Source organism: Panthera uncia, assembly GCF_023721935.1.
Source record: "Panthera uncia isolate 11264 chromosome B2 unlocalized genomic scaffold, Puncia_PCG_1.0 HiC_scaffold_25, whole genome shotgun sequence".
Lineage (NCBI taxonomy): Eukaryota > Metazoa > Chordata > Mammalia > Carnivora > Felidae > Panthera > Panthera uncia.
Genome location: NW_026057581.1, coordinates 20780271 through 20795271, shown reverse-complemented (window position 1 = coordinate 20795271; position 15001 = coordinate 20780271). Strand labels below are relative to the sequence as shown.

The 15001-nt window shown below is 43.8% G+C and overlaps 1 protein-coding gene across 2 annotated transcripts in view; it reads left to right on the top strand.

Moving 5' to 3' along the window:
• The first annotated feature begins 477 nt into the window (after nt 1–477).
• Nucleotides 478–15001, top strand: part of LY86 (lymphocyte antigen 86) — a 60915-nt gene continuing 46391 nt past the window's right edge. The window contains exon 1 of one of the 2 annotated variants that reach the window (XR_007463055.1): nt 478–730. Coding sequence is in view for 1 of the 2 variants with exons in the window: in XM_049654894.1 (XP_049510851.1) it covers nt 604–730 (127 nt within the window). In the remaining variant the exon portion in view is untranslated. The remainder of the gene's footprint in view (nt 731–15001) is intronic. The other variant, XM_049654894.1, reaches the window with a different exon arrangement.

Here is a 15001-nt window from a genome sequence, read left to right as displayed (position 1 = left end):
ACCTCCAGAGGCCACATCTGCTGCTCCCAGAACAAACTCTGCTCTCACAGCTGCACAATTCACTGCTGAAACCCTAATCCTGAGAGTGGGCTGGAGCCAAATGGGAGAAAATGCCAACAGGGCAAAAACCTCATTCCAGATTCCAAATGTTATTCTGTAGCCCTCCAAAAGCCAAATGCTGCCTGCTGGCACCCCCGCCAGGCCCCTGGTCCACAGCCCACATAGGAGCCTATGGAGACATGGGGGTACTGTGGTGTTGCTTTCCTGAGTTCACCAGTCCACCTGGGGGTGCAGGACTCTAAGGGGGCTGTTTGGAGGGGGACCATGGCATAAGGTCATGCATCACTTGCTGGCTCCTTCCCATGAAAGTGGAACATCAACATCCAGGCTACCTTAGACACAAGCTATCCTCACCGTGCTCATTCAAGTGTCAAAGGTCCTGGGGGAACAGTATTCAAATGCATCTCACAGTGGTTCCTTGGGAGAATAAAATATGAGAAGTGAAACTGAACATTCACTCCTGTAGTGAAAGGACAGAGAGGACCCGGAAGACCCTTTGCGTTGGGACTGCTAGTTTTCTGTGGGTCACACGCAAGGTCTCTCATGGAGGGTGTCACGGTGGTCCTCCTCCTTATCTGGACTCTGATATCTCCCAGCAGCAACGGCAAAGCCTGGCCCCCACACACGGTCTGCCGGGATGGAAACTTGGAAGTGTTCTACCAGAGTTGTGGTAAGGTCTTTCAAAACATCATTGTTTGTGTTTATGGGAAAATGAAGGCCCATGGAGGGGGCCACTGAAGTGCTTAGTTGGGGTGGAGAAAGGATGAGGGGCCCAGGGGCTAAACACTTTCTCCACTTGAAGTAGGTCTGCAAGGTGATTCGAGAGCCCTTGGGGGAAGGAGGGGTGGGAGGTGTGAGTAGGAAACAGCCCAAAGAGAGCCACGAAAAGGACATGAAAAAGGCCTTGAGTCTAAATGGAGCAGTTCATTAATACTGCAGAGCCAGAAAACAACGAAAATGACTAAGGAGTCTACCAAATCCTGACACCCCATCAGCTCAAAATTAAGAAAAGATGTTTTCAGGGCACCTGGGTGGCTCAGTTGGTTAAGTGTGCCACTTTGGTTCAGGTCATAATCTCACAGTTGGTGGGTTCAAGCCCCACATTGGGCTTTGTGCTGTTAGCTCAGAGCCTGGAGACTGCTTCGGATTCTGTGTGTGTGTGTCTCTCTCTCTGCCCCTCCCCAACTTGTGCTCCCTTTCTCTCTCTCTCTCTCTCTCTCTCTCTCTCCCTCCCTCCCTCTCTCAAAAATAAATACACATTAAAGATTTTTTTTTAATATAAAAAAATAAAAAGTCCTTCCAATAGTCACCACCACCCCAAACTGTATACCTGGGCTATCTTTCCAGTTTATTTAGTTTGCAAATTGAGTGAAAAGATCGCATATGCCCAAAGAGTAGATTCCTGCCCTTTGTATGACACTCCAGAGCAGTGTTGCTCATGAATTCAACACTTACCTGATCTCTCAATGCCAGGGTTTTGTCCAGAGCCAGACATAACCAATGAGAATGAGCCATGGTTATTACCCCAGTGGGACATATGTCTTTGCTAACAAAAAACACAATCTAATCAATAGAATGCAGGGAGCTGCTGCAGTCAGAGTCAGAACCAACACTTTGGAGCAGAGTACCACAGACTGGGTCTTAAACAACAGATATTTATTTTCTCACAGCTCTTTGGCTGGAAGTCCCAGGTCAAGGTGTCAACATGGTCGGTTTCTCCTGAGGCTTCTCTCTTTGGCTGGCAGATGGTCATCTTCTCCCAATGTCCTCACGTGGTCTTTCCTCTGTACCTTCTTGTCTTATAAAGACACCAATCCTATTGGATTGGGGCCCACCCACAGGACTTCATTTAACCTTAATCACCTCTTTAAAGACCCCATCTTCAAATAAAATCGCATTCTAAGGTACCAAGAGTTAGGATTTCAACATATGAATTGGCAGGTGGGGAGCAGGGAACAATTCAGTCCACAAAGGGGGCCTGAGTGGGAAAAATGAACTCAGCCTCAGGATCACACCTTGAATGAACATTAGAGGGACAGGTTCATGGAAAAGTATGCCAGTATGAAATATGACACTTTGGAGGTAGACAGGAAGCAAAAGGCAGTTCTGATTGGAGGAGTTAGAAAAAAGATGCCCTTTAAGTATTTAAATTGGCCCCATGATAAGCTGGGGAGTAGTGGAGATGTTGCATTTGAGCAGATAGCTGATCCTACAATTGCCACCTCAGGAGTTTCCTTGGAGAGGCTGGGATGGTCAGGCTGGCCTCCAGGACCATTTGTCCAACTTGACTTCACTCTTTTAAAAGGAAGGAACATTGAACATTGAAATACACAAAAACATTTCTTTTTTCTAATGTAAAAGACAATGAATGGCTCAATGCTATAGGACTTGATCTCATTACTCTTGCTCTTCCCATGGGAATGAGATGCTTTCTGCTGGCATGTATGCATTGTAGGTGCAGGATAAGAAGAGAGCCTTGAGATGAATGGGCTGCTCGGAATTTGTTTTTCTAATTCATCCTCCCATAAAAGGTTGCCATGGCTGATCCCTCCCCCAGACCAGCCTGCAGCCGGCAGCCAAGCCTGGCACAGCCTTTCAAGTCATTGCCAAGAAAGGCAAGAGAAGTGGATGCACCAGGAAAAGAAAAAAAAGCATATCACCCGCCTCTGGGGATAACTCCTCCCTATGGGTAGCTACTCAATGGAGTCAACAAATGTCGGCACAAGTCTTGCTCTGGTCACTCAGGGAAAAAGAATGAAAGAGACACAGTTCTCATAAAAGGGTAGTGAGAAGATCAGACAACTAAACAATAGGGGAAATGCTCTATGGGAAGCGCCAGAATAGAGGCGTGCGTCATGCACCGGGGTCATGGTAGTTGGAGAGGGTGAGGTTGAGGATCTTAACCTACCAGGGAAAGGGTCATCAAGCTTGACCTCAGCCTCAAAGAATGATAAAAATGGCAATTATAACACCTTATGTCCTTGGAAGGTTTACACGTGCCAGGCACCATGCTAAGTTCTTCCTACACATTAATATTTTACAGATGTGTAAGTGAGAGTTAGAAATGCCAGGTGACTCTTCCAAGGACACACAGGTAATAGTGGCAGAATTACATCTTGGGGGCACAGAGAAGGCATGAAGTCAATATCTGTGGAATTAAAATGAGTTGATCCCAGGCCTGGCTGACTCTGGTATGCTTTAATCTCCTGCTATCTGAAGGCAGGCGGGGTAGAGGTAAGGGGTAGGAAGGATAACTCTGGCACGTGTGTGACAGCAGGGAGATGCCAGCAGGCAGAGTTCAGGGGACTGCAGAAGGACTGGAACACAAGAGAGGATGAGAAATGAGGTAGGGAATGTGGGCAGAGCCCAAGAGTGATGGTGAATTTCATGTGTCACCTTGCCTGGGCCATAGGACACCCAGGGAACTGATTAAACACTTTCAGGGTATGACTGTGAGAGTATGTCTAGGGGAGATTAGCACCAGAATCAGTGGCCTGAGAAAAGCAGATCACCCTCCCCAGCATGAGTGGGCACTGTCCAGTCTGTTGAAGGCCTGAACAGAAACAAAAGGTGGAGGAAGGAAGGACTCACTCTCTCAGCCTGACTGTCAGCTGGGACTTGGACCTCCTGCATGTAGCTCTTCTGGCTTTCTGCCTCTCTCTCAGGCCTTCAGACACCACCAGCCTTCCTGGGTCTCTGGTTTGCAAATGGCAGATCATGGGGCTTCTCAGCCTCCATAATCATGTGAGTCAACACCTTATGATAATTCTTTTTCTATTTTATAGATATAGATATAGATGATATAGATATAGATATAGATGATATAGATGATATAGATGATATAGATAGATATAGATATTTCTCCAGAGAAACAGGAGAACCCTAATACAAGAGACATGGTGGAGCTGCATCCCTTCGGCAATGAGGAGATTGCATTTTGGAAAGATTTCCTTGGGGAATGGGTTGGAGCATGGATGTTAGATTGAAAGCTGTTTGAGGCCACAGCCAGGATATGTAGGCTATAGAATCAATAACCCAGGAAAGAAATGATAAAAGTCTAAACTAGTATCATATCAACAGCCTCGACTTCAGAAAGATTCTTGGTATACTTTAGGATCAGCAGAAAAGAAAGCAATGCCCTGGGGGCTTCTCCAAAGGTGGGTCCTGCCTCATCTCTTGAGAGCCATTGAGCTCTCAGGCACTGAATGGTCACATACCCCTCCCAGATGGAAATATTCCTCCCTTTAGCTGCTAGATTCATAACAGGGCAGCCCCCTCACCCCCAAGACGTTCACATTGTTAACATAGAGCAAAGGCCACGTGTTGTGACCCTGTATCCAACCCTGGTATCCAGACATCCTCAGTGCACATCAGGGCTTCTAGAATCCCTACATTCACACAGATGTGGGGATGTCATCCTACAAAAATAAAGGATATACTGTTTTCTGAGTTTAGTGCTTCATTATTTTCCTTCTTGTTTTGTTTTATAATTTTAGTGGGAGGGAGAGCTTTTAGGCTGGACACTGTTCTAAATAAGACAAAAATCCTTTGGGAGAAAGAAAGAAGCTCACAAGCAGTTACTGGGCTCTGAATACTGATTAGGAAGTGAGCACGATTTTCTGAAAAAGCAGAAGTCCTGCTCTGTCCAACTGTTTATGCTATAGTAAAGAAAAGAGTGGCAGTCTTTACAAAAGCAGAAGGAGGAAGAGAAGCAGCTGGGGACCTTTCTTTTGTTAAATCATAAGACAATCTCCACAGCTAGCAAAAGCCCAGGGACTTCACTCCATTCACATGCCACAAATGTCCACTGATGTATTTATTTATATGCTGCTTCTATCACACCATGGCATCAGGTGGATTGCAAAAGTCCACAGGATTGGAGGATGGAGGTAGTGGGAGAATCAGGAGGGGGGCAGGAGGGGAATAATAAATCCAGGAGAGGTCAGGACACATACAACAGACGAGGCAATGTCCAAGATAAAATATGGGGGTCTGAGATCAGGAAACCTCATTCCACCCCTTGGGCAATACTCTCTGCCTCCTGTCCTTGATTGCAAAGTGGAGTACGAGTTTCCTATGGATGCACTAATGGTTACCACTTTCTGGCTCAAAATGACATACATATATTCTTTTAGTGTTCCAGAGGTTAGAAGTCCAAAGCCAACTTCACTTAGTCAAGGGCCACGCTCCTTTGGAAACTCCAGGGGAGATCTCTTTCTTTGTCTTTTCCAGCTTCTACAGCTGCATTCCTTGAATCATATCCCCTTCCTCCATCTTCAAAGCCAACAGTGTCGCATCTTGCTGTAACATCTTGTTGTCACATTGCTTTCATCTATGCAAGATTTCCCTCTGCCTCCTTTTTAGGACACTGGGATTAGCATTATCTTCCTGTCTCAAGGAGATTTAATCACACCTGTAAATTCCTTTTTGCCACATTAGGCAGCATTTGCATGTTCTGGGGATTAGGACATGGGTATCTTTGGGAGCCATCATTCAGCCCATGACAATAGGGATAATAATTTTACCTACCTCTCAAAGGCTATGTGAGGATTAAGTAAAAAGCACCACATACAAAGTGCTTAGTACATACTATGTGCTTCAATAAATCTTTGCTGCTGATGGCTTGTAAGATATTTTACAGTCAGTATAGGTATATTTGACTATGAGCTTCCTTGAAGCCAAATCAAATGAGGAGATTACATTGTTTGCAAAATAAAACCAGTTTTTAAGGAGCTGTCTACATTTTCCTGATACTGGGATGAGCTCTGAAAGGAATCTCTCCCTGGACAGATGTGACTCCCATCCACTGTTTCTCATGGTGCGCTTCAGTGGGAAACAAGGGCTCATCACAAAAATGCAAATCAGGGTTAATTTTGCAAAGGGCTGCAGTAGAAACTTCCATAAATGTAAGCACTTGCAGGTCTGAATTGCTCAAGGGAAAGTTAGACTACCTAGAGGAATGGATGAGCCACATGTGCTCCAGGCAGCCACCCATAAATAGTGTTGCCATTGTTGTTGCTGCTATTTTGGGTTTTTTGATAAGGGTTGGCAAGCAGAGGTCTAGGTTGTATCTTTTGGCAAGGGCCTTGAGTGTGAACCTCGGGGTTGTCCTTTAACAGACTTTAACATGCTGTAAGATGCTTTGACATCAAACAGGCAGAGAAGAGGATCATAAAAAGTAAGAGACCTATGATACATTGCCTAAATGACTTCATGTCTCCCTTTTGATATGTTTGATACTCACAGTCAACCTGGCCATGCAAGTGGCTCCTGGGATGAGTCTAGGGCAGCAGTTGGCAAGTGAAGTCTACACACTAAATCCTACATGCTGCCTGGTTTTTTGTTTTTGTTTTTTTAATTTTTTTAATCTTTATTTATTTTTGAGAGAGAGAGAGAGCGTGTGAGCAGGGAAGGAGCAGAGAGAGAGAGACGCACACAGAATGCAAAGCAGGCTCCAGGCTCTGAGCTGTCAGCACAGAGCCTGATGTGGGGCTCACACTCACAAACTTTAAGATCATGACCTGAGCTGAAGTGGGATGCTCAACCCACTGAAGCCACCCAGGCACCCCTACATGCTGCCTGGTTTTATATGGCCTGTGAACGAAGAATTGTTTTTACATTTTCAGATGGCTAGAAGATTCAAAAGAATAATATTTGTGACATGTGAAAATTATATGAAATTCAAATTTCTGTCTCCATAAAGTTTTATTAGAACACAGTCATGCTCATGTGTTTACGCCTTGTCTATGGCTTCTCCCATAAGTAGTGTGATAGTGACTGTATGGGCACAGATCCTGAAATATTAACTGTTTGGCTCTTTATAGAAAAACGTTCCTGTTCCCTGGTCAAGGTTAGGAAAGAATCTTTCAAACTCTTCACCAGTTCAGAGCCTCAAGTTCTGCATCTTCTGGATAATTTTAGCCATAGAGAGGCTATGTGGCCAAGTAATCTTGACACAAAACCACCATGAATGCAGGAAGTCATGATACCTTTGAGAGAATCATCATTTCCATAATAATCTGATTTTCCATAGTGTTTTATAATCTATAAAGTCCCTCCATTTATAAGGTCTCATTCAATCCTTATGAAGAGTCCTATGAGGTATATAAGATGTTCGTCTCCATTTTCCAGGTAGAGAAATTGAAGCACCTACATATTAACTATCTTATCTAGTAACATACTGAGTCATGATACAACCCTAAGTGTCTGACTCCATGCCCAGTGATTCAAAGCCTTATCATGGAATTCCAATATGGCACAACCTATGCCATCTGATCCCAAAGATGTAGGATAGGGACAGGGAGAAGAGGCAGCTCAAAGACCAAGTCTTTGGGTGAGGAGGTTAAAACCTTACACTAGCAAAAGAAGGAGGAAGAGTATGAGGAGGAAGGGAGGAGGAAGTGAACGAGAAAGGAAGGAGGAAGAGGAAGAGGAGAAAGACTTGTCTTCTGATTCAAGGATTGTTCCATCTCTACCTACACCAGCCTCCCCCTCTCTGCATGCATTCAGAGCTGGACTAGTTTGGCTCTTCCCAAGTATCCATCAGAGACCCGTAAGAGTCGTAGAAGAGAAGGAACACTCACATCTACATTTTTCAGCCACGTGTATCAAGTTCTTTTTTGTTGCAAGGTGTTTGGAAATAACATCTACCAAATTTTTAAGACAAGCAAATGGAAGGCCATTCTCTTGTCAGTAAGAATAGCAAATTTTTTGATCATAGCCCTCCTTGCAGTTGGCTTGCTTATTTTATAGGGAAACCCTATTTCCTCTGCACCTGACAGCAGTTTTCAGTGTGGAGAAGTTGGTGAGTGGGGAGAGCAGGGCAGGGGGAACCTCATCTACAGCAGTAAGTTAAGGGTGTGGGTGGCCCCTAGGGGATCTGGGCCAGTCACCTGGGAGGTTCTAGGGTGACTGGTCACCATGCTTCACACTTAATCAACACATACTCTTCTCTCCTTGAAGGCAATCAGCTTTGTCCATTTCTGCCTAAATAGGTTTTGCATGCTGCTGGAGTTTACAGTAGGGCAGGCACTTTATCTGACCTCCAAAAAAATCTTTAATTTCAAAGTCAAAATCAGGTCACATGCATCTGAATAATCCATCAAGATAGTCAAAGAGGACAATTAATCAGATTTTAAAAATGCGAAGCAATGCTGGCGACATCTTCTCCAAGATAAAGGGTAAACTCCAAATGACCTGGCTGCAGAGGAGGGCATGTTGGTAAAGTGTTTGTAGAAAAATTATTTTAAAACTGCCCTGGAAGGAAAGGGAGTGGGGGGAAAAATCTGCTTTCCTCAAAGCCTAATAATTCTGAAATAAATGAAGCATAAAACAACACAAAAGAAGGAACACAATTAAAAGAATAATAATATTGGAAAATATCACAGGCTCATAGTCACTTAACAGTACTTTAAAATATTGCACACAGAAAGCCATTTCTCCCATAGTTTATGTTCCTAGATTAATAGGGATATAAATATTGTACAATTAGAGAAAAGTAGACAAACAGCCAGGGAGACAATGATGCCATTTTAAAGGGATAAGTGGGCATGCAAGATTAAACAGCTAGCTTCTGGGAGCATAGCGAGGCCTTACTGCTCAAATTTAAAGGCAGAAAGCTGATTTTAAAATATACAATTATTTGGGGTGCCTGGGTGGCTCAGTCGGTTAAGCGTCTGACTTCAGCCCTGGTCATGATCTTGCAGTTTGTGAGTTTGAGCCATGCGTCAGGCTCTGTGCTGACAGCTCGGAGCCTGGAGCCTGCTTCAAATTCTGTGTCTCCCTCTCTCTCTCTACCCCTCCCCAGCTCATGCTCACACTCTCTGTCAAAAATAAATAAACTTAAAAAAATTTTTTAAATATGCAATTATTTTTAAAATGTATATATTTGTAATATATTATATATATTAAAATAATATATATAAATAATATATAATATATCATAAATTAAAATGAATATATAAATTTATAAATATATATAATATATATTATGTAAATAAATATATGTACTAGAATATGCATATTAAGTTAAAATAAAATATATATGTTATATATTATGTTATATATATTAATATATATTATTAAACATGGGAACAAGAAAAAGTTTACTGTGAACAGGAGCTGGACCAGAGCAAACTGTGTAGGTGGGTTCCGGCTACCAAGCCACTGAGCTCCTCCCCATTTCTGTGAGGTTGTTAGAGCCAGACTTCCAAGGCAGTGTTAATTCTCCCAAGCACTTTTCAAAAGAGATCCTGAGTCCATTAGTGAATGAGGACTTAAAGAGGGGAAAAGGCCAAGAGCCTGTGAGTCTAAGAGGCTCTTCTGCACAGGCAGGAAATGTCTTCTAGGGTGCTGTTCACTGCTCTTCCCATTCTCAAGCAAAATAGTGATAAGCAGCCTTGTTCATGTTTTGAAGGAGAATCTTTGAAGGGGCAGAGATGGGGGGAAGGATGTTGTTGAGCTCTGTGGCTATTTTTGTGCAAACAACAACATAAACCATGTATTCCCCCAAGCCGCCCCCAGTGCAAGGTCCCGGGCAAGGCTTCAAACTCAGGACTACGGGTAGAGGGAGCACAGGGGACCAAAGCAGCTTGCTTGCTCCAGGCCAAAGAAGGTGAAGGTGAAAGAGCCCCTTTCCAGCCCCAAATTATGCAGCTGCAGAACCTGGCAGAGGCTGACAGGCACCAGGCTCCCAATGATGAAGGAGTACCGAGCCCAAAAGAGTCCTCTGCAATGCTGATAAGAACAAGCTGGAAGGCGCAATGCAGGAGCAATGTTGGTCACACATATGCGGGGGCAGATGCTTCCTTCTAAAACCCAAACAACAGGGCTGGTATTTTAATGGAAAGGGAAAGATGATCCACCCAGGAACTCTGTGTCATGTGAGTTGGTGTTTGGTATCTTTCTGGGATACCTTGTAAAGTGATATACCAGGCCCCTGTACAGTAGCTCTGTTCTGGGACCCTAGAGGAGCCAACCAAGCATTGGAAGGGGTTCTCTGGGGTCCACCAGAAACAATTATTTGACCATCCATCTGGGTGCAGTCAAGGGATGATTCATGCACAGCAGGCAGTGTGCAAGTCACATCTGCCAGCCTCCTTGTGGGATCCAAGAAGGCATCATTGTGTGTCCCTTCTTGAAATTCTGTACCAGTTCCCTCCATGCCTCTCCGCCTTCAGGACAGAAGTGAGTGGTGACCAACCCAACGGCTAGGAGGAGGAAGAAAATATCCTCAGCCTGGAAAATGCTGCTTCCAAGCACAATTAACAGTCGAAGAAGAGCTGCCAATGGGCACCACTATTTGAAGCCTGGTGTATCCCCTTATGGCCAGGTGGGAACTGTGCCAGATCCTGCTGTGGAGAAATCCACAACAGAATGATCAGGGTTCCCTCTGCCTGTTAGCTATTAGAATCTTTTCCCATAGCTGGGATCTTTCCTATTCAAGGGTCCTCCGTATGTTTCCATGCTCAATTCAATCTTCCTACACCATATAATAAAATCCCTTAAGCAATTAAATACTACTTGGACAATTAAGTCAGAATTTTGTAAGTTAAACACTAATTTTATTGCAGACATACATACATTGGTCACCCATTTATTAATAGAATTATCTTGAACATTTAACCTAATACAACAGATTTCCTTAAATGCTTTAAAATCTTTAAAAACAGGCAAAGCAGATACAAATTACCACAATGATGTTTCCACTTACTACCCTTTTTTCTTAAACTACAGTATTTTTCAAATATTGGTAACATGGGTTTACATTTATGTCTCTAATATGGTTACACTGATATTTATTCGTACCTGTATTCTTACACCTTCCTGGGGTTATAGCCATACTTAGTTCAGTATCTTCCTAGGTGTCTGGGATGTCCCAGACCAAAGATAAAGACTATGACCTCAGACTAGCCAAGGACACAGGTTCTGAGTTACCAGTCAATTGATTCTGGGTTTGATGGCTGGTCAGCAAGCTCTCTTTACTTAAACTTGACCTATTGTGTCCTGAAGACCCTAAGGCCTTTCTTTGCACAAAGTTCCCTGTATCCTAGTGCTTTTTCCTCAAATGGTACGTGTTTCGCAGGGTCATTGTGCTGTTACTGTCCTAGCATTATTATACATTAACCTGGGCTGTCAGCATTGCAGGAAACTTCGTGGTAATGTCAAATGTACAATTAGAAGGGTTGTATAGAAGAAATAATGGGTTCTGTCTGTACAGGTGAGACTAATCTGCACAGCAGTTAGCTGACACATCATCTCAGAACATACACTGAATTGTCTTTCTACTTCTATCTTCTGTGTGAATGCTGGTGCCAATTTGATTGCTGTTGTTGTCTGGCTCTCTATCCAAATTTTATATGAGACCCCTCAAGTTCATCAATCCTACTGTCCCATTTTTTTTTCTGGCTCAGTCATAACTCTTGGTCCTTACTCTTACCTACTTCCAAAGGGAGAGAAAAGTGTTTTGTTCTCTGTGGTCTGTCCATAGGGGTAGAAACATTCTGCACCTCCAAATAACTAAGAATGAGGCTACGTGCACATCTAGTCCTTGGGATGTGACCCGACTTCCTTCCTGCTATTGTTAGGGCTGCAGCTCCCAGACATGCTTGTTAAGTCATTCTCAAAGATAGAGTCATGAGAGATGAGGTCTTCAAGAGCTCAAAACGATAGTCACTGTCTTTGCTGCCTCTTTCCAGCTACTGTCTGGAATTGCTGATTGTGGTTCCCCAACCAGCAGGGAGGAAGTTCCCAGTGGTGTCCTCCCACCCTAATGCCTCTCAGTCAGGGATGAGAAGGACAGGCCACACTAGCACTTCCTTGCCATCTGTTTATAGTTCTGTGGCCAATGTAGCCATTGTAGTTCACAGTGGTAGGATAGCAACAAATTGAGGAGAAAGATGCATAGGGTAAGGTTCCTGGTGCAGCTCTACTGCTCTGTGGGGCCAAGGATCAGTTTCTGACATATTGCCTCATGGCACCTGTTATGGTCATGGATGTCACATGACCATCTATTTCTCCACAAGAATGGAGAGAACGACACATAGAGAGGAGTCAGAATTCTACCACCCCTTTCCACAGGCTCAGGGTAGACTGGAACCTCACACAGAATTGTAAATATTCTGGCCAGAAAGGACCTCAGGGCTTCAATACCAAGTGCCTCCTTGTTCAGAGCAACTTGAGCCAGAGAGGCAATGTGTCCTAACCACAGCCACAAAACTGCATGGCAGTTGAACCCAACGGGACCTCCCAGGTCAGCTCTGCTTCCTCTTTTAGCCTGAAAACCATGATGGGTGAGCTCATCCAACTTCAGGTCAAAGATACCACATACAGGGGTGCCTGGGTGGCTCAGTCAGTTAAGCGTCCCACCCTGGATTTCAGCTCAGGTCATGATCTCACAGTTCGTGGGTTTGAGCCCTGCACTGGGCTCTAGGCTGCCAGTGCAGAGACAGCTTGGGATTCTGTCTCTCTCCCTCTGTCTCTGCCCCTCCCCTGCTCACACCCTCTGTCTCTTTCTCTCAAAATAAATAAATAAACTTATAAAAAAAAAGATGCCACACGCAACAAGATCAGAACCTCTCTTTTATACCAATAACCTCAAAGTGCAAAACATCCTCTTCCTATGCAGCCCTTCTCTTAATGCAATTTGTCCATATCTTTTCTTGTCCAAGCTCCTATAAAACAAGAGCCTTTGTATGTACAGAAAACCTATGGGGGCTCATTTATAATATCGAGAAGACCAACGGCTCCATAAATGTACTCTGATTGCAGACCTTACCTAGAAATGACATGGTTTCATAAAGCAGTAAAAGCAAGAACATGTTTCTAATAGAGATGCCTTGCACTGTGATGTGAACCTTGTTAGGTAATCTAATCACAGTTAGTAAACAAATAACCAGGACAGGGGACACCTGATGAAAATATGACAGGTCACTTGGGACCCTAAAGCCCTAATGCTTCATGCCAAGCTGCCTGCTTCTTCTGTTCTTTTCTCCACATGTAGAAAAGCTTCCTCAGTGCAGCCAACTTCAGCCATTAGGCAAATTCCCAAATGCCTAAATCCTTCTGCCCCCACTCCACTGGGGTTGACTGGCTTGGGTCCAAATCTGAGGTGGAGGTTATTCCAAAAGGGAAGTACGAGGAGCCTCAGTTTCCCCAGACACTCTAATTTCTAGCCTGACTTACACCGAGTTGTTTGGGATACAAGTAGTGTGGAGAGTGGGCAGGAATATAATTTTTCCACGGTGAACAATAGCCTTCTGCCTCACATTTGGCTTTGGTTTTTGCTAAATTGAAGAGCAATTCTCATGTGAATATATTCATTAAAAAACAAACAAAAAAAGACCTGAAGAAAAATCGCCAGTGGCTCTTGGTTTATTTGAGCCAGTGGTTGAACAAAGCACAGGATTATAAGCAAGTATCAAGTGTCCTGATTTTTAATGCATAACTGATCTTACAAGAAAATAGAGGAGGTCTTTAGGAACTAAAACAAAGAGAAAGCCTAAAAGCAGAGGAAAGCCAACACTGAAGCCATATCCGCCCTCAGAAAATTTGTCTCCAGGAACTAGAACTCAGGCTTCAGTAGCTGTGTGGGAGTCTGGCAACACAGTCCTATGCTGTACAAGATGGAAAATTGACCCCTCCATGAAGCTCAGTCTTTCAAAAAATTACATCCACAATCTTAAAAGTGGATAAGAAAAAAAATGATTTGGCAAATATGGAAGACAAGGAAACTTATCTAACTTACCTGGCCTCTGGAATAATAAGTGTTCCCTTAGAATTAGTAGCTACAGACCAGAGAGCCTATAGGCCTGGGTCCAAATGTATATTACCTTCATGATCCAGGAAACCCCAAGTCTAGAAATTAAATTTCAGATGTTTTTTGAACAAACAAAATCTAGAATTTCCCCCAAAAGACTCAGTAAAGGAACTTTCCAAGGGATACTTCAGAAAGAAACACAATGATCTCTCAGAAGTAAGTTTGGAGGGGCACCTAGGTGGCTCAGTCAGTTAAGTGTGTAACATTTGGTTTCAGCTCAGGTCATCTCAGTTCGTGGGTATGAGCCCCATATTGGGATCTCTGCTGGTGGCACAGAGCCTGCTTGGGATTCTTTCTCTCCCTCTCTCTCTCTGCCCCTCCTCCTCTCACACTGTCTCTGTCTCTCTCAAAATAAATAAATAAACTTAAAAAAAAAAGAAATACTAAAAATACTTTTAAAAAAAGAAGTAAGTTCAGATATGCAAGATGGACTAGCAAGAAAAGAGTTGGCAAATTCAAATAAGTGATGAGTATATAAGGATGATAATTATGTCTAGTTTGAAAAGGGAATATATTTGTTTTCCATTGTTGCATCACAAATTAGTCTAAAACTTAGCAGCTTTGAACAACAGACATTACTGTCTCAGGTTTTCTCTGCAGGAGTTTAGGCATGGTTTCACTGGGTGTCTCTGACACAGGGTGTCTTAAAAGGCTGATCAAGGTGTTGGTCTGGACTGCAGCCATCTCAAGGCTTGACTGAGAGAAGATCTGTTCCCAAACTCATATGAGTGTGGCTAGAGTCAGGCCCCAGAAGGTCACTCCAAGCTCACTCACATGGCTGTTAGCTGGATTCAGGTCCTCAGTGGCTGTTGGCCAGAGGCATCAGTTGCTTGCCACACGGGCATCTCACAACATGGCGCTGTGCTCCCACAGAGCAAGGGCTCCAAGCAAGAGAGTAAGAGAGGGCAAGAGAGGCAGATTTTTTTGTAGCCTAATTTCAGAAGCAACTTCCCAACACATTCGCGATGCTCTACTGCTTAGAAGCAAGTCACTGGGTCTCTCAGGGGAGAGCTTCACACAAGGGCTTGAATTAGGAGCAGGGTCCACTGGGGGGCGGTATTAGAGGCTGCCTACAACAAAGCCATAATTCAGCACAAATAATAGCACATGGAGGAGGGGGCTGGT